Below are 24,688 nucleotides of genomic sequence, written 5' to 3' on the forward strand. Positions count from 1 at the left end.
CTATCTATCTATCTATCTATCTATCTATCTATCTATCTATCTATGTACCAACCACCTATCTATCTACCATCTATCATCTATCTCTATTTATCTATCTTTCATCTATCTCTCATCTGTCTCTCATCTATCTCTATCATCTATCATCTCTATCTATCATCTATCTATCTATTTAACTATCTCTCACCTCTCATCTGTCTATCTATTATCTATCTATCTGTCCGTCCATCCATCATCTATCTATCTGTCTGTCTATCTATATATCTGTCTGTCTGTCTGCCTATCTGTCTATCCACATCCATCCATCCATCAATCATCTATCATCTGTCTATCTATTATCTATCTATCTATCTATCTATCTATCTATCTATCTATCTATCTATCTATCTATCTATCTATCTATCTAATCTAATCTAATCTAATCTAATCTAATCTAATCTAATCTAATCTTATAAGAATTCCAATGAAACACTGAAGAACCAACATGGTATATCCATATTCCCCATTTTAGGACTTCCCAATTGCATGGAATTATAATTATAAATATGTCATCATGGTAAGCCCAATATCAAGATGGTACTGAGCGCAGAAGAGTTGATTTAAGGTGTTATGAAACAGATAGATAAGGAGAGTAGCTGAAAATAATCTGTAATGCAAGATGTTTAACTGCTTTCCTCAATCCATTATTACATGTTGGACTACAACTTCCACTGTCCCAGGCAGCAAGACGGTTGGGGGGTTATCTGAATTATTGTCTGCGAATGGAAATCCCATAGTTTATCTTTCAGTTTAAACAACATCAGTAGAATACATCTTGAATGGCTCATACTTCATATTAAATCCCAAATTAATTATACATTTTTGTGTGCCTTTGAGTCAGTTTTTGATCCCTGTTAACTGCATGGGCTAGCTACCATATTATTAAAAAAAAAAGTTTGCATCAGGTTTTGGAATACTGTAATTTATAAACAAGCCTCCTTACTCAGGAGGAAGCCTTGCTGAACTTTAATGTGATTACTCAACTGCTCTTCAGTAGATTTATATAGATGGTGATACTTAATGTCTTACCCATTTTGTACATCCCACACTTCATTTATCCAAATTCCTTACTAAAGTGTATCTGAGCCCAATGTCGCTTTAATTAAAACCTCAAATTAGACTAGACACGGATGAGATGCTGCAAGAGAAGAGAATAATCAATTTCAATTATCAGAGAATGTGAAATATATATATATATATATATTAAAAAGCATGTGGGAAGGAGGGAAGCAAACTGTTTCAGATGTCCTTGGTGTCAGATACGAACCATTGTATCAGGTAGCTTTTGTTAATCTGTGGCTGACCCATACTGTAGTAGTTTGAACAGGCTATTTGGACACAATGCAGGAACTGTTTCATCTTGGTTGCTATTTGTCAAAATCAGACCAAGGTCAAAGGAAAAGCTGAAAGAAAAAGAGAAGACAAAGAAGATTTCTCACAGTTCCATGTCTTACATCAGTCTCCACTATGCAGTGCAGGCATTTTTTTTAACAAAAGAAAGAATGAGCAGGAAATATGGATGAAGCAAGCCCAATTGCTCCCTACTTTAGATTAGATTAACAGAGTTGGTAGGGACCTTGTAGGTCATCTAGTCCAACCCTCCACCCAAGCAGGAGACCCTACATCATTTGTGACAGATGGCAGTCCAGTCTCTTCTTGAAAGACTCCAGTGATGAAACTCCCACAACTTCTGATGGCAACTTCTATTCCATTTGTTCAGGGGTCTCCAAACTTGGCAACTTTAAGATTTGTGGACTTCAACTCCCAGAATTCCTCAGCTAGTCATGCTGTCTGGGCAATTCTGGGAGTTGAAGTCCACAAGTCTTAAAGTTGCCAAGTTTGGAGACTCCTGCATTAGTTGATTGTTCTCACTGTCAGAAAATTCCTCCTTATTTTTAGGTTGACTTGAATCTCTTCTTGATCAGCTTCCATCTGTTACTTTTTCCCATGCCTTACAGAGCAGATAACAGATAACAGATAATCAGAGTTGGAAGGGACCTTTTAGGTCATCTAGTCCAAACCCCCACCCAAGCAGGAGACCCTACAAGCAGTCAACTGGGGATGACCAATATACAGGAAGTCCTTGACATATGACCCTAATTGAGCCCAACATTTCTGTTGCTAAGTAAGACAGGTGTTAAATGAATTTTACCCCATTTTATGTGAAACACTGCAATCGTTAAATATGGTTGTAAAGTAAATCTGGCTTCCACTTTGATTCTGCATGTAAGAAGGTCACAAAAGATGATTGCAAGACCCTGGAAGGTTGGAGCATCATAAATATGAACCAGCTGCTAAGCTTCTGAATTTTGATCACATGACTATGAGGAATGATCAATACAATGATCGTACATGTGAAAATAAGCCATAAGTCACTTTTTTCAGTGATGTTGTAATTTTCAACAGGGACCTGTTGTGAGTTAGGGACTACCTGTAGGTAATGAAATAACATCTTCAGAACAGCAGGATAGTCTAGAGTGGAATATGCCAACTGTGGTATCTTTAGGGGCTGCCACAGAGAGGAGGGGGTCAAGCTATTTTTCAAAGCATCTGAAGGCCAGACAAGGAATAATGGATGGAAACTGAACAAGAAGAGATTCAACCTGGAAATAAGGAGAAATTTTCTGACAGTGAGAACAATCAACCGGTGGAACAGAAGTTGCCTTCAGAAGTTGTGGGAGCTTCGACTTCCAGTTTGAGTTCCTTTGGCGATGGACCGAAATCTGCGATCGTGCATGGTTACGATCCATGCTCGCTGCCAGAGCGCCCCGAGCTGGCTGGTTTCAGGGCTAAGCCACCCCGTACAGGTGGTAAAGAGGGGGGAGACTGCCAGCAGGGTCGAGGAGAGCCGCATCTCTCCTCCCCAGCTGGTCATTACTCCCTTTCCCGAAGGCGGTTGCAGCAGTGGTCAGAAATGGCCACCTCAAAGAAGAACTCGACCGGAAAAGAATGTGCAGGAGGAAGATGAGAAGAGAAAGTTTTGGTTGACCGGGTTAAACTGAAAAAACAACAACATAAGGTACCCTGGAATTTAAACTATAAAAAATAACATTGTTCCCAAAGAAGTTTTTCAAGCAGCGAAGGAGAGAGAGAAGGGAAAGGATTTGGTTTTTTTTCCCCTTCCCTTTCTTATATTGACAGCTAAGAGACTTAAGCAAGAAATTGAAAAAAAAATACACTTTGACATTAATAGGCATTTAAGCTGAAAATAAAATGTCAAAGGGATAATAAAGTCTTCTGGATACTTAAAAACTTTTAAAAACAGGAAAGGAGAGAAAAAGAATAAAAGGGCAGGATCTGGAAAAATGGAGGAGACTGCCTGGGATTAAAAGGAATTTACAGTGAAACCTTAACAAGATTCCTAAAAGATACATTTTAACTGAAACTTGGAAACAAAATAATAGAACCCCAGGAAGAGAAAGTGGAAAAAAAGAAGCAAGAAGAAACAGCTTTGGAGTATTTGGATTATTTGGTGATTTTTGGACTTTTGGCATTTAAATGACTAAAATCAATTGGGTGGTTGTTTAAAAGTGTTTAAAATGGCACCACTCTTAGAAGAATTGAAAATGGAACTTAAAAAATGGAAAGAAGATGCGCAAGAAGGGAGAGGTTCTTTTGGCTTCATATTTCAACTCTTAGAAATGTAGATCTGGAACTATGAGAAACAAGAAGAAACGCTTGCAGAACAAGAAGATTGGGACAAAGAAGAAGCCATCTTTAATGATCAAGTAACTTTATGTTGGGGGGAAAAGGAAAGGGGGGGAAGAGAGTGAAAAGTTTAAGATATATCAAGCCACTTCCAGCACCAAAGACCATGGGATTATTTCCATATCATGAAGCAAATAATATCTTCACAGAATCTGCTCCTTCAGACCATTTAGCTAGACAGCTTGAAGCTGAATTTCTACTTTCCTTTTTTACAGGCAATGTGTAAAACCAAGAACTTCGTATTTCCTGTGATTGGTTTTTATTCCTTTTTTTCATTTCCAATGGGGTAGAAGAGGCTCCTGGGTCAAGAAATTATTGGGGGGGGGATAAATAAATAAAAATTGGCGGATACGCCTAAAGTTGTGATGGTAGTGGGTAGTAGTAACAGGAATAAAAGTGATTAATTGATGTCAGGCTGGGTGCGTGTTGGTGTTTGGTTAAACAAATAAAAATAATTACCCACTAATAAGGCATATGATATATTTTTTAATCTTTTCATGTTACGAAGTCATGTAATCTAATGTTAACATTTTGAATTATAAACAACCCCACAAATGGGTATGATTAACATTTGATCGGTTAGGAAAAGAGGCCTGAAAATTAATAAATAGGCCCAGAAAATTTGTGCAAATGTAATATTTTGTGGGAGAAGGTCTTCTGACGGGAAAATCTGGGGCATTTCAGACAAAGATTCTGCTCTAGTTCAGACTCAGCTCCAGACCTCCATAAATATAGGACATTGCTTCGTTTTTAAAACTGAATTGGCTTCTGTCCCCCTTGCTTTATTACATGGTTTCTTCAAGACTCTGCAGTAATATTGAAGTAATAATAGCAAGAAATCACAGTCAGGGTGAATTTAAAAAAAAATATATACAAAAAGGGGGTTATCTAAGATACAGACTTAATTAGCACTCTGCATAGATGTTGCCTAGTGACCAGATGGAACTTAGCTGGTTTCAAGGGATTGTAACATTTATAAACCTTCATGAGCTTTGCTGCGTATTTTCCAAAAAAAACCTTATTTGACCATTGTTCTGTGCCTTTGGATTTCTTCCATTTTATTTTTGATTCAAAGTCTTTCCTCCCAGCCCCAGGAGCTTGTCTTTCTTGTTCTGAGACACGGTGCTAAGGACTCACGCACAATTCTGCAGGGTTTTTTTTTTTCCAAGGGTATTGTATAGACTATACAGTGGTCTTTAAATTGCATGGACTATATTTACTTCTGGATCAAAGGGCCACTGGTAATCACCTGGAGAAAGTTAGCACCCACCCCTCTCCTAGAAGAATGACATATTTTGAGAAATATTAAAAAGGCAGAATATTATATTTCGCTAAAGGAGAAACTTGCTCTTGGAAAGCAGCTCGCAACTTTCTTATAGCCCCAGCAGGACTGGGCCAGCCTATCTACAAGACCCAGCTTCAGGGTGATGGGATTAGCCCTTACTCTAGATCCAAACCAGGACAAAGCCATTAAGACACAATAGGAATTGCCCAACACCCTTTCAGAGCACCAGCCTCTTCATTACATCATCACCCTCCAAGCTTCAACCAAACCTGGGAGCTCAGCTATGATCCCTGCACAACCCCATGGGAGTCTGACAGCAACCAATAAAATACATGCTCTTGCCACAGGAATAGGAAGCTCAATTCACAGCCCAGAGAGGGTATAAATAACCCTCACTCTCCACTCCATGTGTTCAGCTGCCCAGGACCTCAAACCCATGTGGTCCTGTCCACCAATAAACCAACTTTCCAATCAGTCTCCATGTTTCCAGTATCTTTCTCCCCACTTGGAACTGAATCAGATGGATATTTCTTCCAACACACCCAAACTAGTGAAGAACTATAATCTGCCTTTTCCAGACCAGCCCTGGGACCATTTTATAGCCCAAATGTGCCCCTGGAAATACCCCAGTTCTTACTTTTCCTTGTCTATAGCATTCATACGATTGCAACTCTCTTTAAACCATGCAAACAACACAAGGGCAGATATTTACTTTGGACCACTTTTCCTAACCTCCAACTGTTCAGATTTTCTAGAATAGAACTTCCACAATTCCTATAAGTACATATAGCCCTCGACTTACAATCATTCATTTAGTGACAGTTCGAAGTTACAACAGCACTAAAAACGACACGATCATTTTTCACACTAATGACCATTGCATCATCCCTGATCAAAATTCAGGCGCTTGGCAACTGCTTCATATTTATGACGGTTGCAGTATCCCAGGATCCTGTGGCCACCTTCTGCAATCTTTTGATGAGCAAAATCAATGGGGAAACCAGATTCACTTAACAACCGTATCACTATAATTTAATAACTGCAGTGATGCATGTAAAAGCAGTGTCAAGAGAGATTGCAAAATGGGGCAAAGAGCCACGGTGGTGCAGTGGTTAGAATGCAGTACTGCAGGCTACTTCTGCTGACTGCTAGTTGCTTGCAATTTGGCAGTTCGAAACTCGCCAAGCTCAAGGTTGACTCAGCCTTCCCTCTTTCCCAGGTGGGTAAAATGAGGAGCCAGATTGTTGGGGGCAAGAGGCTGACTCTGTAAACCGCTTAGAGAGGGCTGTAACACACTGTGAAGTGGTATATAAAAATCAGAAAATAAAATACAAAAATAAAATATAAAAAATCAGAAATAAAATACAAGCTGAATAGTCAAGATCTTGTTGATGACCCAAGCTCTGTGAAGGACCTTGGAATACTCACCTCTAATGATCTAAGTGCTAGAGCCCACTGCAACTACATAGCCAAAAAGGCATTAAGAGTTGTTAACCTAATCCTACGTAGCTTTTTCTCTGGTAATATCACACTACTAACCAGAGCATACAAAACATTTGCTAGACCAATACTCGAATACAGTTCATCAGTCTGGAACCCACATTACATATCTGATATTAGCACAATTGAGAAAGTCCAGAAATATTTCACAAGAAGAGTTCTCCACTCCTCTACTCGTTGTAGAATACCTTATGCCACCAGACTTGAAATTCTAGAACTAGAAAACCTTGAATTACGCCGTCTTCGGTCTGATTTAAGCATGGTATACAAAATCATACATTGCAATGTCCTACCTGTCAATGAATACTTCAGCTTCAACCATAACAACACAAGAGCACACAATAGATACAAACTCAATGTTAACCGCACCAAACTTGATTGCAGGAAATACGACTTCAGCAACAGAGTGGTCAATGTCTGGAATACTCTACCTGACTCTGTGGTTTCTTCACCAAACCCCAAAAAACTTTAACCTTAGACTGTCTACTATTGACCTCACCCCTTTCCTAAGAGGTCTGTAGGGGGCGTGCATAAGCGCACCAACGTGCCTACCGTCCCTGTCCTATTGTTTCTCTTATTCTTCTTTTATTTTTCTTATATGTACCCATTTCATGTATTCACAACTATGTATACGCTTATACTTATTATCTTGTAAACAATTGGCAAATCAAATAAATAAATAAATAAATAAATAAATAAATATAAGTCTAAGTGCTGGTGTTCTTGCTAACAACGGTCTCACTTAGCAAGAGAAATTTTGGACTCAGTCGTGGTTGTAAGTCGAGGACCTGGAAGATACCAGTCTGGAATAAAGTTCAGCTGAAAGGTACCTATTTAGAGAACAGCATACAATAAGCACCTTCTGAGGGAAATCCCACATAATTTTGAGGTGGTTACTGCTCTATAGCCAATGCATTATGCAGACAAAGTTTTCGAGTTGTTAATATTTTATCAGACACTAAGGTTAAGGTGAACATGGGGAGAAAGAGATGCTGCCTAGTCAATAAATCTGTGAGGAAGGTTGGCATTAAAAAAAGATATAGAGAATGTAATTCTCCAAACAGTGTTCTTATGGGCAGGACACAGAACTTAGCTAGAACCAGAGGTGGTATTTAGCAGGTTCTGACCAGTTCTGGAGAACTGGTAGTGGAAATTTTGAGTAGTTCAGAGAACCAGCAAATACCACCTCTGACTGGCTCCACCCCCATCTGTTCTCTGCCTCCCGAGTCCCAGCTGATTGGCTGGGTCTTCTTTTGTTGCCCTGCACAGGAGAACGGAGCTGGAAAGCAGGTTAGTGGGGTGGGGAGGGAATGGGGATTTTACAGTATCCTTCCCCTGCCATGCCCACCAAGCCACACCCACAGAACCAGTAGTAAAAAAAATAAATCCCACCATTGGCTAAAATCAGTTGTAAGGTCAGTTGTAAGATAGATGGGGACAACTGTCATAAATATGAAGCTGTTGTCAAGCAATCCAAATGTAAATCACATGGCCGTAAGGAATGTTGCAAGGATCATCAGTGTGAGAAATGGACTCATAAGTCACTTCTTTCAGTGCCATTGTATCTTTGAACGGTCCCTAAACAAGCTGTTGTAAGTCCAGGACTACCCGTACATCCTTTCGAAGATAAAATCTGCCTCGCTAAATGGCAAAGTAAGCTTGGATCTCGTCGCATTATGTGCTGATGAACTTGTGGATCTCGAGATGTTAATCAATTCAAATCATCTCTAATTACTGAATTGATACAAGATGATATTCAACCAAAGATTTTCCCAACCTGGCATAATGTATAAGGATCCTTGGCAGGCGACAAAGACCGAGAAAGACACTTTGTGATTCTTCCAAGCAGGTTTGTTTGTTTGTTTGTTTATGTGTATATGCATTCATTCATTCATTCATTCATTCACTCACTCATTCATTCACTCACTCACTCACTCACTCACTTATTTATTGTTTCTCACCAATAGACAGAATCTTGCCAAACCAAATCAAACAGGATGTCTCCTTGTAAGTGTGATGAGGCTTCTCTGTGGTGAAATATCACAGCAATCTAGGGCTGGAAGGGACCTTGGAGGCCATCTAGTCCAACCCCCTGCTCCAGCGGGAAACCTTATATAGTCTGGATTATTTTGGTATCTCTAAGAGGAAAATTGCCAGAAAAGGAGATGGAGTTTACTAGGATAAGGCTGCCATGCAGAGGAAGGCAGAGATAGTCCTTGACTTATGACCGCAATTGAGCCCAAAATTTTGGTTGCTAAGCAAGAGTGCTGTTAAGTGAGATTCACCACATTTTACTCAATCCATGACATCTCCTGGCACTAACAGTCATGTGCAGGCTAGGGAAGAACATCTGAAGGTGTGTGTAATGTTCTAATATACAGAAGTTATCGTTAAATGTGTGGCAGAAAGTGGACTCTGGGTATGTTTTTCCAAACACGGTGAGGTTGAATGTGTATAGTTTTAGAAGAGCTGTGTGTGTGTGTGTGTTTGTGTGTATATACAGTATATATACACTATAGTATATATAGTAGATAATGTATCTTTTTGTGTGCCTATACACACTCTATACTATGTAATATGTATGTACACATATGGCATATATACATAGGATTAAATAGTGTATTTTGGATGTTCAGTAGTAGTAAATAAATAGACAGGGAAATTGTATCTCTCTGAGGCGAGGAGAGGCCAGGCAAGGCGCCCCTTGTCGTGAGTGACGCCTGAATTGCTCTTCTTCAAAATCATGATGGATCTACTATCATTATTTTTTGCTTAATTGGATTATCTGTTGCCCCAAATAATTATAGGGGTAGAAAATGGGAGGAAGGGAGGAAAAAAACATGCTGGTAAGAACACACAGCGCCTGAAAGAAAAGGCACGAAGAAAACAATACAAATGGCTGCATACATGCTGCTAAAAAATGGAACGCTCTGGTAGATTCCGTCTGGGGATCTCTTCGCCTAGTCAAATTAACCTTCTAAATTCTTTGATCAGGCTTATTTTTTCCTCCTTCTCTCGCCGCTTCTCTCTTCTCCTTGTCTCTTCCACGTCCCCTAGTTTCCCCTCCCCCTTTTTTTGTCTCCATAACGCACTTAGTGCTTTCCCCCACTCCCCTTTCCATAACACTATCTTCCATTGTTTTTGCCGCAGAATGGAAAGGAATACGTGCTGGATGAATGAGGAAGGTTTTCTCTTAAGGGTGGTTGTTCTGGGCGGAGGGGATGCATTACATAGTACCTGGAAGTCTATGGGTTGTCCATCACTGGTGGATCAAGGTGTGGCCTTCAGAGCAATTGAATTTTCAGCAGCAATCTTCAGCTAAAAATTGTATCATCATTTCTGACTTCGAGTGCTTTAAGCCCATCAAAAAGAGGAGGGGGAACAGCAAGTCTTTTCAACGCAGATAAAAAGGAATTTGGTTCCTGATGCATACAGGGGAAACATAGAACTCTCTGCATCCGTTTGTACGGTCTGGGTGCCATTCAATCCCCATCTTTACAGTAGGGACAGCTGTTTTCGCACTGCTTCTTGCTGAGGTTTTATTAGGCTGCGTCAAAAGAATTTTTAGTGACTTGTCCTTTGTTTATTTATTTTTTAAATCAATTTTAATCCACTTTTCTCTTTAAATTGAGTACTCAGGTGACTAATATTGGTTAAATAAAGCAAAAAACAACAACACCTTTTCCAAAAGTTATTTTGGAATCGATTTTAAACCCTTGAAAACCCCAGTGGAAGAGATGCATTTTACAGATTTTCTAAGAATAAAGCACAAATACAACTCTCAAGGAGGTTCTTTCCAGTCTAGGAATGACTACCCATGCTAGATAAGAAAACTTCTCACTAGCCCGTTGTTGCAATTGTTGGGTTCTTGATGTTTGGTTAATTTGGTGATTTCCCTGAAATTATTTCATAATCCCAACAGTTCAGCTTTGAACCCTGCAGATTCTCTTGGAATCATTGTTATAAATCATGCATTCAAAAAAAAAAAAATGTGTGCTCTTGAAACCTAAATAAACTCCTTGAAGCTATGAACTAGCAAATATAGCTGGGTGGAGGGGGGGGGATAATTTTTTTTTAAGCCATGAAAGCTTTTTGGTTTAAATCCACCTAGAAATGAGATGACAATATGTGGAGGATTTTCATTCTTTGGGTTGTAGTAGTTAAGTAGAGATTTGAAACTGCCTCCTAAGCCATGGGAATTTAAATAGAGATGAAACCTCTTTTTGACATATAAAGAAACCTACACAATTTCCCCCCCCAAAATGAAGTACCATGGATACTTCTGGATTTCTATATGAGGGCACATTTTTATGACCCTGCATGCACCCCTCAATCAACTTTTAGTGTTGTTAACACAATTAGAATGAGGCTGCATCTCTTTGGGGTTTGTGAAGACTTATTACGTTGCTTAAGATCCTAGACAATTTCTATGTGTTCAGACAGATTGAATCTATCTATGATTTATTAATATCATGGACTTTATACAGAACGGCGATTAAAGCTTATGAACCCAAGTATAATTTCCCTTATGGTGAAGAGTTCATTGCTTTCTTTTTAAGTGATCAATTCCTAAATGTTTCAAGGACGATGCCAACATTTTTATCTAGGTTTAGCTTAAAGGAATCAGCTGGTGTTTTCTTCACATTGTCTTTGGCTTTTATGTAATTTATTTATATGCTTTTTCCCCCTCCCTAAACCACTATATATATGTTAATGTTTGTAAGTTTGATCTTGGGATTATAAATCTGTATATATAGCATCATCACAAAATCTCTAGAACCGTAAAGCTTACAAACTTGAAATTTGGCATGTATGTTCCTCTTGGCTTCTAGGTGCTGATTAAAGAAGAATTTTTCGAAATGACCACTAGAGCATTAGTATTTCTTATATTATTAACACACTCTGATGCTAAGGAGTTCTACTCCTTCTCCCCACCTGAAAAGAAATCTGTTCCAATTGCAAAATACAAGCAGAGGAGTTTCAGTTTTAGTTTCATAGTAGCAAGTTTTTAGTACAGAACAGTTGAGCTAAGCCACGCCCAGGTTCCTTGCTGTCTCCTTGCTCACAGAGCAAATACTGTTTCAGTTTCCAAACAGCTCTCAACTTTCTCACACACTGACAGGATGCTAGCCAGATGAATGCTGATGGATGCTGGTAGGCAGAGGCAGAATTCCCTCCTCCCCCTTTATTTTCCTCCCAAAAAACTAAGCCCGATCACATAGTTTCATGGCGGCAGTAGAACTCATGGTCTTCTGGTGATTGGCCCAAAGTCACCTTGTAAGCTTTTAGGCTAAGGACGGACTAGAACTCACGGTCTTCTGCTTTTCTAGCCTGGTGTCTAAATAAGCAGCCATTTGGCCCCAAAAACCCAAACTGTGACACAAACTGAAAGTTCAGCTGATTGTAACCGAAACAACAATGGATGCTTAAAAGAATAAGTCAGTACACTTATAAAATAGAATCTGGAACTTTTAATAGGCTGATAATGAGACTTGTGGAAGGAATATTTTTTTTCTGACGACGGCTGCCTCATCCTCTCTCTTTCAGTATTTAAAAGCCACTTTCAAAGCAGCAGAGACCATGCATTTAAAATGGACGATATGGAGGGGGTGGCATAATTAAATACAGTATCTGTAGGTAGGAGTAATAAAAGAAGAGAGAAAAGAATAAGCACCAGGGCTCATGAGCCCTTCTAAAATGAAGCTCCTCTGGCAGGGATACAGCCGTGACCTGCTCTCTCTACCACATCATGCTCTAAGGGACAGAATGTGGAACACGTCATGCACCCTTCCACAGCTCCAGGACTTTCCACCCAAGCCCGCTTTAGACGCCAAGCTTGTTGGCTTGAGTGAGGACGACTTTCAGCACCGGCATGAACGCTGATATTTCGCTGAAGTTGCTTGTGCTGACGATGTGGGTGTGGATGTTCAGCCCCTCGGTGTAGTTCCGGGTTTCAATGCTCCTGGCAATGTTGTGCAAACCATTGATTATCATTGGAGAGAGCTGGAAAAGGAAGGGGAAAATAAACATGAGAACCATCCTTAACACGACGGTTGTTTCCCCATTGAGGGATCTGTTTGGACAGGAAAGACTCTCCAAATGGCTGCGTTAGAACGTCCGTAGCCTTTGAATGCGCTTCAACAAAAAGCGGCTGCCGATAGGTAAGGATAGTTGCACGTGCCAAATACAATTCCCACCTGTGACTGTAGGACTGTAACTTTGTCGCTTGTATCCTGACGATTTATATTGACTGTTTCCTAGTATGATTCGATTGCCTATTGTACCCTATGACGATCATTAAGTGTTGGACCTTATGATTCTTGATGAATGTATCTTTTCTTTTATGTACACTGAGAGCATTTGCACCAAGACAAATTCCTTCTGTGTCCAATCACACTTGGCCAATAAAAAGAATTCTATTCTATTCTGTTCTATTCTAATTGTATTCTATTTTATTCTATTTCATTTCATTTCTTTTATTATTCTATTCTATTCTATTCTATTCTATTCTATTCTATTCTATTCTATTCTATTCTATTTCTATTGTATTTTCTATTCTATTCTATTCTATTCTATTCTATTCTATTCTATTCTATCCTATCCTATCCTATTATTCTATTCTATTTTCTATTCTATCTATTCTATTCTCTTATTCTATTCTATTTTCTATTCTATTCTCTTATTCTATTCTATTCTATTTTCTATTCTATCTATCCTATCCTATCCTATCCTATCCTATCCTATCCTATCCTATCCTATCCTATCCTATCCTATTCCACTTGTTCTATTCTATTCTCTTATTCTCTTCTCTTCTCTTATTCTATTCCGTTCCGTTCCTATTCCTATAAGGCTGTGGCTGTATCCTCTTTCCCTAACGCAGGGGTGTCAAACTGGATTTTTTGGAGGGCCAGATCAGCATAGTAGTTGTCCTCCGCGGGCCAGCCGGGGGAGGAGACGGGATGGATGGCCTCCTGCAGCACCCTGACGGCCAAAATGAGGTGCGGGGGCCATTTTTGGCCTCCTGCAGAACTCTTACCAGATGAAAATGGGCTGTGCAGAGTGGAGGCCTGGGAGGCCAAGAACAAGACGTGTGGGGGCCTCCTGGGGCATCCGCGCGACACATTTCCAGGACCTGGAGGCCAAAAACGGGCCATACGCAGGCCTCTGCACTGTCAGCGCTGGAGGCCATGTTTAAATTTGGATCTTTAGGGCTGCCACAAGTGGTGGATGGGCAAGCTGTGGGAACAGGAGGAGGGTGGACGGAGACAGCGTGGGATGTATAGCCATAACAACATTTTTTTCCCCCTTGGGAGTCAAGAACGTTCAGCCTGCACCTGGGGGCGGGGTGTATACCTGGGAGTCAACTACAGGTGGGACAGTGACCTGATCAGACCATGTGATGATGCCCATGTGGATGCAGGGGAAGGAACTTTGACTTTACTATGGTGGGGAAAACCCAGGGGGCTTTCCGATTCAGGTTTCCCCCGATGTGCCAATACGACATTTCTAATAAATTCAAGCTTTGAGGAAAACGCCTGCTTTGGAGGCTTTTTTTATTTTTCAATATTTTATTGAAGATAACAATTAAAAACATGGAACATGGTGAAGTTGGTTTGACGTAACTTTTGGTCAATATCACATATACCTATATATGTTTTTTCCTATATACAATTATTCAAGTTTTGATTCCATTGGGGGCGTTACTTGGAACCCTGACACGTGCAGCCTGTTTTCGGCCAGCAGAGTGCTGCAGGAGGCCCTGGAGGCTGAAAATGGGCCACGGGACGTGTGTGTGTGTGTGTGCGTGTGTGTGTCCGCGCACACACCCTGCCCATGGCCCATTTTGGCTGGCAGAGGCAATGCAGGCTGGTCTTTTGATATTTCCAGGCCGGCCTTTTAATTTAAGATTTAAGCACCTCACGGGCCAGATCCGGCCCGCGAGCCTTGAGTTTGACACCCCTGATCTTGACGCACTTGAACACTGGGCTCTAGCCGACAAAATGCAATGTCATTCACTGGATGGAAGAGATACGCATGGCAATATATAAAGCTTACCGTCTGATCTCTAAGCTTATCATACAGTAACTCCAGGCGTTTGTTGGCATCGTCTAATTTCCTCTTGGTTTGCTATGGGAGGAAGCAGGGCAGAAAATTACTGAAAACACTGTCTTATTCCACTGACAGAAAGCCACAGTTGCATTTACCTGTGTTTTCAAGGTGTACATCCGTGGGGAATCCAAAGGAATGAAGTTAGAAATTTCACTTTAACCATTTCTACCCCTGGGAACACCTTGCATTCAGACTGAATGCAATATCTAAGGATTTTTTGCACATGTTAAAATCTGGCGTAGTTTGTCCTCTTTGCCATCCTCCAGAGGTGCCATATCTTTGAATATCTCGCTGCTCCCTTTGGAGAAAAGAAACAGGTGGGGATGTGGGCACATGTGTTGGGATTTTAAATATTTTAATATGCTGCCGGTTCGCACCAGTACCAGCGAATGGGTAGCGCTGGTGAGCAGCTGGCCCTGCCCACCTGCCCTTAAATGTGCTTTATTTCCTTGTTTTTGAGCTCCGCTGATTTGGGCGGCAGAGCTGATGGCCGCGCCTCAGCTGTTTTACCCACGAACACTGAATACAAGGTCAGTTTTGAAGCTTAAAATTGGTGGTTTATGAACACTGTGCGTGCGTGCAAATCACACTCATAGAACCTGTAGTAAAAAAGGGTGAATCCCACCACTGCCGTCACGTGACGTTTGTGATGTTTTCCCCCCTTCGCGGAGCTGGGGTGGGCGTGGCCTGCGTGTGATGCATCTGGCCCGAGGGCCGCCAGTTTTGACACCCCTGGCCTAGAAGCTACAAAGGACAACTGGCTTAGGATCAAGAAAAACAAGCTTCTTAATGCAGGCTGAGTCTAAGTTCTGGATTTGCACCCTCGTAGTAGGAAGAAGAGAATACTCAATTCTGGATCCTCTCCAAAGAAGAACCGAGAGGTGGTTTGTGACATAATGTCAACAAATAATTCATGTCTCTTCTATCTAGCTTCCACTGGCTCTATGGACCTGTCAAACAGAACTGAACCCACTAATTTTTCTGGAACCCTTGGCATTTCCTTGTAGGTCCCAGGATGGTGTCATGCTCATCGCAACCTTTTCCATTATTTGTTCCTACTATTGCTTCTATCATTTCCTAACCCTTCCCCCATCTTGGCTGGGGACGGCAGGCGCTATAGTGCTTATCACAAACTGAATTGGAGAAAACGATTAAATGTTCCTCTCTTGCGGAAAAGAAGAAGAAAAAAAAAAACCTGTTCTCTTAGTAAGTCAAGAGAGCTAACAGGACTACGGCTGTCATCTATTTCCCATTTTAGACGTAGCTGTAAGTGGATATTTTGCATAGCTTTACTGTTTGCTTCCCCTGGGTGCTGGCAAGCCCCTAAATTTCATCAGGGCTTCTCAAAGGAGAGGCTCCCTCTGTGACCCACCGCATAAATCACACGGTAGCTGCACTTCTGCCATTTCCCTGATAACCTGATTATATGAAACATGGGGAGAGCTGTGCTAGGTGTAATAAATCAGCTCTGGCGCGACTTGTCACCTAATGATGGATGCCACAAGTTATGGATGTATGATTGTGTAAATGCAAAATGCATTTCAAATAAAAAATAAAATAAAAAAAAATAGCAGAGCTGGCGTGTCCTGTGAAAGACGTACCGGATCTGTAGCTGAAGAGAGACATCTCTGGATCAAAGCTTCAAAAGTGGACTTTAGGATAAGATGTTCCTCGGGAATGGGCTTTTTTGTGATCTTCTCCGTGGGCAGGGATTGCATGTGCTGGAGAGAGAAAGAAATAATTGAAGCTTTTTTTTGGGGGAATTTGCACAACCCCAATTTTGTCCGTGTTGGTGGGAGTGGGGCTTGGTGGTTTCTTGGCTGGGCTGTTGTTTATGGTTAGCTTCTTTGGAAGTTCTTGCCAAGGGACAAGCCATTACAATATAAAATGAGAGCAAACCCCTCACGCCCTACTAGCACTGATGATGTTACCTAATGTAGTGATGAAATGTCTGCGAGGAAACAACCAAGCTCAGAGAGCCCCACAGTTCAATCCTACAGATGTTCTCTTCTATCGGTTCAGCATAGTTCATATCATAGTCAAAGTTCAATCACGGACAAAGTTCATGTCATAATTCTTTTCACAGACAAACTTCAGTGGGAGGGACAAAGGGCAGGGGAATGGCAACTCATAAAATATTTCTATGATCTTTTTAGAGTTGCCAACAGAAAGGGAGGGGGGAGCAGTGCAGCTGCTTGCAAACCAAAACTGCATTCCATAAATGTTTTCAAAGATAGTAACGAGGTGACCGAAGTTTCTGCTGTGCAAAATTCTAACTGGAGAGCATGACTGATGACTCTTGGCTATGGATGTGTCCCATTGGAGAATATGAATTATGATACACCCAGGGGGTGGGGGGGAAACCAGAGTCAAGGGTGACAATGAATTTTGTGTCTCAGAGTCGGCTACACCCAGGCAATGCCTGACAGTTTAATTCCCAATAAATCCTTTTTGAGTTTTGGAAGTTTGGCTCAAGACTCATGATTTAATTGGGGTAACTGCCGGAATCCTGACAGGGAAATCACCCCAGTGGAATTTCCTGAAGACCTTCCTGCAGACATTATTCCACAATTCCTCCTTAGCAGACATCTCCCCATCTATGGTGTTTTCAGCCTCCGGAGTTCTTCAAAAGGTTCCGGAGAAGACTCTACCATGGACAAAGTTGTGCATGCACGCACCTCTTGAATTGCTAGCCTATCAAAACCAGCTTACCTGCATTGTGTTTCCTATTGGAGCTCCTGGTGCTCCTTCCATGCTAGATGCCGATACGGTGGGAGTCATGATTGTCTGGACCCCTGGCGGTGCAACGTTCTGGAAGGGGTTCTGTAACCCTGGCTGGCCCGGAGGCAGATGGGAGGGCTGGAAGGGGACCTGAGTCAGAGGCGGGGCCGAAGTGGGAGGCTGCTGCAGCTGAGCTTGTGGGTCTGACAAAGGAGTCATGATGGGGGCCGTGATGGGAACAGGAGGCAGGAAGGTATCAGGCACCTACAAGGAAAACAAGGAAGGAAGGACGTGATGAGGGTTGGCTAATTAAAACGGCTGACTAATTAAAATTCAGTGCCACGTTTTTCAAGGTTTTAATGTTGTCAGACATCCAGAGTTGTTGGATATGAGATAAGGGGGGGGGGAATAAATTTTATAGATAGATAGATATATAGTATACAGAGATATAGAGAAAGAGATATAGATAGAGATGATAGAGATAGATAGTAGACAAAGATAGAGATAGATAGATAGATAGATAGATAGATAGATAGATAGATAGATAGATAGATAGATAGATAGATAGATAGAGGGATGAGTCAAACATTGCAACAAGAAAAACATATATTGGAATTTATCAGTTGAAGTAATTGTGGGAACTACTTCATTTTATTACCCTGAATTTAAAAAAAAACCTAGCAGGTGGTATCAGCTGACTGGTTTAAAAATATCCATGAAAATTAACTTTAGTATTAAGAACTTAGGAATATGCCTTTTAAACATGTAAGACAATTGACTAGAAAAAGACAGGCAGCTGTTTCCAATGAAAACTGCCATTAAAATTTTTCTTCGTTGCATATCATAAAATCACACCCCTAAAATTTGGATTTGAACAAAAATCCCATCTCCCCCCCCCCCTCAATCTCACATGACTCAAATGTTACCATCTTTGCCATTCTTTTCCAAATGATGTTTTAAATTAGGGATCCACAACATTTTCTGGACCTAGGGGCAGCCCTTATTCAGGGTTGTCATTTAAAAAGATTAAAAAAAAAACCTGTAGTTAAGAACAGGACAGTGCCATTGAATTTCTATTTAATTAAGATTAAAAGTGGTTACTATTAACTTTCCCTAACTTATTTTTAGTAACTTTCTAATTCTGTCCTATTCGCAAATCACAATTCTGTAAGAATGTTTTCAGCATCCCTGCAACATTAAGCTGCATATTTTCACTGTTTAAGGGGAAACAATGACATGTTTTATCACTTCTGCTGTGGGCTTTTTTTTTTTTGCAGGACTGTGTATGTGCCTCAGCATTTCATATTTTCCAGAATTGCTCTTTTGCCCATTAGGCAAGCAGCGAAAAGCCATGAACGGTCCAACCTGCATGCCGTTCTGAACAAATACTTGATGCTTTGGGCCACACAGAAAAAATACAATCCCCATCACTCCATTAAAGCAATAATACATTTTTGACGTATTGTTTTCCCAAAGATGGAAGGGGCGGAAAAAGGGGAAGCTTGCAGTCGTTGTGTCTGAAGAGGTCTCCATCCCTCCATCCTGCAGGGTTAAACCCTGGCTGAGCATTATTTGTCCGCCAGACTGGTACTGATGCGGTCAAGAAGACTCAGTGGCAAGGACAGCCAAGTGTCTGCCTCCTGAAGGCCAGCGATCCCATGGCAGACCCAAGAAAAGGTGGATGGATTGCCTCCAGGGGGGGCCTGAAATACGTGGGCGTCGCCCTTGGATGGATCCCAATGGAAACGGCCTTGCCGACAAGCGGACCCTGCCATCGCACGGGAATAATGCTGGGAAGGAGAAGACTGGTCTTTATTGGGGTTCACGCTTGTGTAGCTAACCTGTTGTGGTTAGCCGGCAGCAGGTGCGGATGGCCGAGCAGAACCAGGACTCTGATGAGGGGCCAGGACCGTCAGGGAGTGGACTGCTGCCTTCAGAGATTGTGGGGGCTGGCAGCAGCGATGAGGAGGTTCCCGAGGAGCCTGTGCCAAGGGCATGTGCGCAGAGGATTGCTCGGAGGAAAGAGCAATTACAGCAGCACGGGCGACTCGGGAGTAAGGCTGCAAGGTAATGGCCCCTCCCTCAAGAGGATAAAAGCCAGGTTTGGAAAAGCGTTCTTTGCAGAAAGCAAAGAAGCTCAACTTGTGAACATCTTAGTTCGTGTTTGGAAAACCTTGTAAATTAGTTCTTATCTCTGTCTTTTTGGCATCATTGACAAACAACTTGGTAAGGCTTTTTCTTGTCGGAGCTAATTAGTGGAAAACAGCCTTTTATCTGTAAAGGAACAGAATTTGTTATTGAACCTTAAAAGGTGGGGGCTGCTGCCTTTGTCTGTGTTTGCTCTTTGGGAACACAGTTGGGTCCGAACACTAACCTTTTTCTTCTTTCCAGCTCTGCTCAGAGCAGGCGGGTCGTTCCAGCCATTCTGGGGACCTGCAAGAAGAATCAAGAGTCAGTAGGGTGGAACAGCCATTACAAATTCCAAAGAGGGGGCTTTGAGCAAAACCAGGTTTCACAATCGACCACCAGGAATGAGTCTGGGCCAGCTCTACTTTACTGTTTTCTGTTGAAAGCGACAATATAAAGGAGAAAGGGCTACCCACACCCCCTTGGCTCTGGTGGGAAAGGTGGAATTGAACTCTTGACAAGGAAATTGATAGAAGCCAATGGGGAAACTGCCAATGGAGTGTTGTTCTCTCCATCCCAGGTCAGTGGCTTATTATGTGGAATTACAATAGGCTGGGTCAGAATCTCTTGAGGTTAGACCGTAAGGAAGGCTCTGCCAGACTAGATCCATGCCCATCTGGCCCAACAGTCTGTTCTCACGATGACCAACCAACTGCACGAGGAAGCCACCAACCTCTCAGCAGAAGGCTGTTGTGGTCCTCTGGCAGCCTGCAGAGATGGCATCAAAGTCGGATAGTGGGGAGGAACATGGGCCAGTCCGGGGGTCTGGGGGAGACTCGGACAAAGGTCTTGCGTCCAACACAGAGATAGGGCCAGGGCCATCTGGGAGTTATGTGCTGACTCCAGAGCTTCCAGAATCTGACAACAGCGAGGCAGAAGAACAAAGGGAGCCTGTTCCCAGTGCGCATATGCGCAGAGCTGCCAGAGGGTAAGAACAGTTAAGACAAAAGGGGCAACTCAGGAGTAAGGCTTGGAGGTGATTGGCCCTCCCATAAGATATAAAGGAGGAGCAAAGGGACAGGAACCTTTGCAGGAAGCAACTTTGTTCATACTGCTTGGTTTGAAACCTGAAGTTCTGTGTTGAATTTGTGCTCCATTTGGCCTTGTATAACTAATTGGAAATTTAGTAATTGGCAGCATTTCAAGGAAGATAAAGGTGCATGCTTATCAGACTTAAAAAGGGTTTTGAGATTAATGTGTGTTTGTTAGTGTCTCAATAAGCCTTGTTCAGAACAATGGCCTTCAGAGGCAGTCACACTGCCATCAAAATTAATAGCTGTTCATCTCCAGGACTTTTGCGTATTGGCCTAATACTTTTGGGAAGCTTGGCAAGCTGGTAGCCCATACCACCTTCTACGTGTGCTTCAAGATTCTAAGCTAACTATTCTAATGTTCTAATGCTTAAAAGAATGATTGTCGTATAGCTTTTTCAGTTCCAAACAAGGATGCTCGAGGAAAATGTAAAGCTAAAAAAAAAAAAGCTAGGGTGGAAAATACTCTCTCAAGGTCCATGGTGAGAAAAAAGACAACAACCCCAACTCCTCACATTAGGAGATCTCTATGTGCACATGCACATTGACTTGTAAATTGGGGGAAATGTGAGCTCAAATGAAATATATCTGTCCACAAGGAAATGTGCTTTGCCCGAGAGATCAGGCTGAGAGACGATGTACAATGCTAAAAAGATGGGTAGATAATCCGCAGAATATAAATCTAGCTTTGTTCAGTGCTCCTGCTTTTATGATGCTGAGCACATTTGAATCTATTAGCGATCGTGTCTCAGAAAGTCCAACTGAAAATAGAGCTTTTCTGAATGGCAAAGCTGTAGGAGCACATATTCCCAGTGGATTTTTTACCTCTTATTCAGGAATTCCCCAGATTCCGTCCTAAAAATAATTTGGATGGTACCCAGAACTCAATGTTCTGTCCTTCATTCATTGCAAGGATTGTTTCAAATAAAAACAAAGAACACATTTGTTGCGCAACAGTGCCTTTTTTCACCAAGGCCTTTCAGAGTAATTTCTCTGGGGTTGGTTTTTTTTTTTTAATCATGAGGTTATCTGATCGCATTTTTAAAAAAAACTAATCAGAATTGGAGAACCTATAAATCTGCCAAGTAAATGTGAGAAATGCACCAAATGCAAATTATCGCTGTTGGCCTTTGTAATGACATTTAGCAGTACATGCCATCAATACAGTTCACATCTAGGTCTCCCAAGATCTACCAGGCACAAGAAGTATCAATTCTGCTTTATAAGAATTTCAGCTTCGTGTTTGTTGCTTTTAAAAATGAGGTGAACGCACAAAAAATACTAGGCAAGAGAACATGACCAGTATTCGGTCAAAATGCAGGGACTGGCCACTTGCTGGATTTAAGATGACCAATGGTTTGGAATTGGCCACTTGCTGGATTTAAGATGACCAATGATTTGGGATTGGCCACTTGCTGGATTTAAGATGACCAATGATTTGGGATTGGCCACTTGCTGGATTTAAGATGACCAATGGTTTAGCGTTCTGCATTCCTCTTTCATCAACCAGCCAAAAACATAACAGAATCGCAATAATTTATAGAGTGCCAGACTGCAATGGAGTAAGTGAAACTGAATTTTTCCCTCCAGCAGATGCATCCTTGCCTGGCAAATGAGGGGACGCTAGATATACAAATTATAGTTCCTGGCAGCTGCATCTCTTAAACTCCGATTTATGTTTTCCACAACATAATGAGAGGCGAAGCTTGTTTTGCGCCTTAGAAACTTTTGCTGAAAAGCTATTGCAGTTTGCTTCCTGCTTCTCTCCTCCTCCTGAAATCTGAGTGCTGGCTAATAAGGTCTGTTCTGCAACACAATTACCTGGTTGTAAAATTTTGTCTTGGCATCCCAAACACAGGGCTTGTGGACAGTTCTTTCTCTATGACAAGCTTGGATCTCTTTGGAGATTATTCCAGCCTGGGCATTATTGCTACTATCATTATTATCTACAAGCGATGGAATGAGTTGGCCTCAGATGAAAATGTTCGTGATGTTTTTTTGGTTCTTTATCTTGGGGGTGGGTGGGGTGTCTACTTGAGGAAGGAGCTACATGTAGCCCTCAATTTACAAACATTCCTTTAGTGACTGTTTGAAGTTACAACGGCACTGAAAAAGTGATTTACGACCGTTGTGTAGCATCCCCATGGTCACGTGATCAGAATTCGTAAGCTTGAGCGACTGGCATGCCATTATGATGGCTGCAGCATCCTGGGGTCATGTGATTCCCCACCTGCAACCTGCCCAGTTGGCTTCCAACAAATACAGTCAGTGGGGGGAAGCCAGGTGTGCTTAACAACTGTGTCAATCACTTAACTTCAGTGCTTCACTTAACCGTGACCAAAACAAAGGTTGTAAAATTGGACACGACTCTTTTAACCATCGCCAGCCATGCGTAGCAATGGAAATTGTGATGCCAATTGGGGTTGCAAGCATATTGGGTAATTTCTGTAAAACTCTTTCATTTGCATCAATTACCCAAATAATTCCATCTTCGGCACCACAACCCCCCCTCTTTTTTTTTAAACGCCATACGTATTTTCCAGGCTAGGGGTACTATTCTAAAGATTGCATTGTGGTCATAACACGTAGGTGAATTTTCTTGCTTGTTACAAAAGCTGTTTTACTCACTATAGAATTGACTGGACATGAATATTTTGCAGAACGATTATTAAGAACTTCATCATCTGTTTTAACGGCTGATCAGAGCCTCGATTGGAAAACTCAGATTAGTTACTTTATTTTATGATCATTTTCATTTTAAAAAATGTTATTGGAGGCTAAATTTCATTGAAATTTACTAAATTTAATTCACTCGGAATTTGAAATAGCGATTGCATGCAATGCTAGCGATTCAAACTTGTTAGATCCTTTTGTTGGGTTTCATTTATTTTACAACATAATTCACCTTCCAGGAAACTGTCTTGGTCTTGTAAATAATGATATTCTGCAGGTAAAATACAAAAACAACTTAGGAGATATTTTAAACTACACGTTACGAACGATCATTCGGTTTTTCTTTTTCTAAGTTTGTACTTGGAGATACAGTAAACACCACAAAAGCCACATTCGTATCATTCTCCACATTCATCCCTGGAATTTTATCAAATATGCAATAAATGTACACAATGCTCTCAGCCACAATGAGGATTCCTTATTATTTGTGGGTTTAACATGTTGTGCAAACTGCAGCCACTGGAGGTTAAAAAGCTTGGTTTATGGCTCAGACATAGTGTGAACCAATTAACTGAACTGTAGCTCAATTAAAAAAGTTAATGAAATTATGGCGTGTTGCAATATGCACGATTGAATTGGTGATTTCTATTTCTTATTACTGAAATGGGGATGGGAAGGGGAGTGTGTGAAACGAGCAGAGACTTGATTAAAAACTGAAAGAATTGCTTATGCAGCTTTTTCTCTCTGCAGTAGAGTGTAGCTTCTAAAACCTTTCACTCTGCAGATACTTGCAGTTTTACTACTCATAGTAAAATGCCCATTCCTCCAGATGTACCTCTGATATGCTGGTTTTTATTTATTTATTTGTGTCCCTCCTTTATTATTTTTTACAAATAACTCAAGGTGGCAGACATATCCAAAACACCTTCTTCTTGCTAGTTTCCCTCACATCAACAACCTTGTGAGGTGAGCTGGACTGAGAATGTGTGACTGGCCCAAAACCACCCAATCGGCTTTCAGAGTTAAGGTGGGACTAGAACTCAGTTTCCCGTTTTGTAGCCTGGTGCCCTAAACCACTAGATGAAATTGGATTATACTGGTTAAAGACAATAGTTTCTGAAAGAAACCATGTTGGACAAAACTGTATAGTTAGATCAATGTAATAAGGTTGGAGGACAAAACGGGAAAGGAAGACATCCTTGAATAACTTGTAGGGTTATTCTGCTGAGAACAATGTCTTCCCTTTTCCTCCTATATTCAGAGATGCAGTAGAGGCATGTCATCTTGGGGAACTTTGTGGTGGTATCTTTCAAATAATGTGCTTGCTGTTAATGTTCTCACTGAGAAATTTCTTAGAAGAAAAAAGAAGAACAAGGAACAACTAGTCTTGAAATCCTGCACTGTGGAAGTTCTGGAGAAGTTTGTCTACATCTCAATT

The 24,688-nt window shown here is 41.3% G+C and overlaps 1 protein-coding gene across 29 annotated transcripts in view; it reads right to left on the reverse strand.

The window, feature by feature from the left end:
* Positions 1–11,985: 11,985 nt before the first annotated feature.
* The window catches only part of SEC31A (SEC31 homolog A, COPII component), a 68,636-nt gene continuing 55,933 nt past the window's right edge, over positions 11,986–24,688 (reverse strand). For 15 of the 29 annotated variants that reach the window (XM_087962781.1, XM_087962785.1, XM_087962771.1 and 12 more), the window contains 5 exons: positions 19,734–19,792; positions 17,351–17,623; positions 16,240–16,359; positions 14,585–14,656; positions 11,986–12,532 (listed from right to left, as the gene is read on the reverse strand). In XM_087962781.1, coding sequence (XP_087818907.1) covers positions 12,353–12,532; positions 14,585–14,656; positions 16,240–16,359; positions 17,351–17,623; positions 19,734–19,792 — 704 coding nt within the window. In that variant the 3' untranslated portion in view covers positions 11,986–12,352. Of the gene's footprint in view, positions 12,533–14,584; positions 14,657–16,239; positions 16,360–17,350; positions 17,624–19,733; positions 19,793–23,482; positions 23,522–24,688 lie in introns of all 29 variants that reach the window. The other 14 variants (XM_087962779.1, XM_087962775.1, XM_087962766.1 and 11 more) reach the window with 1 other exon arrangement.

Source organism: Notechis scutatus, chromosome 4, assembly GCF_049901735.1.
Source record: "Notechis scutatus isolate UNSWTSFEM ecotype Mainland chromosome 4, rNotScu1.2, whole genome shotgun sequence".
In the NCBI taxonomy this organism is placed as follows: Eukaryota; Metazoa; Chordata; class Lepidosauria; order Squamata; family Elapidae; genus Notechis; species Notechis scutatus.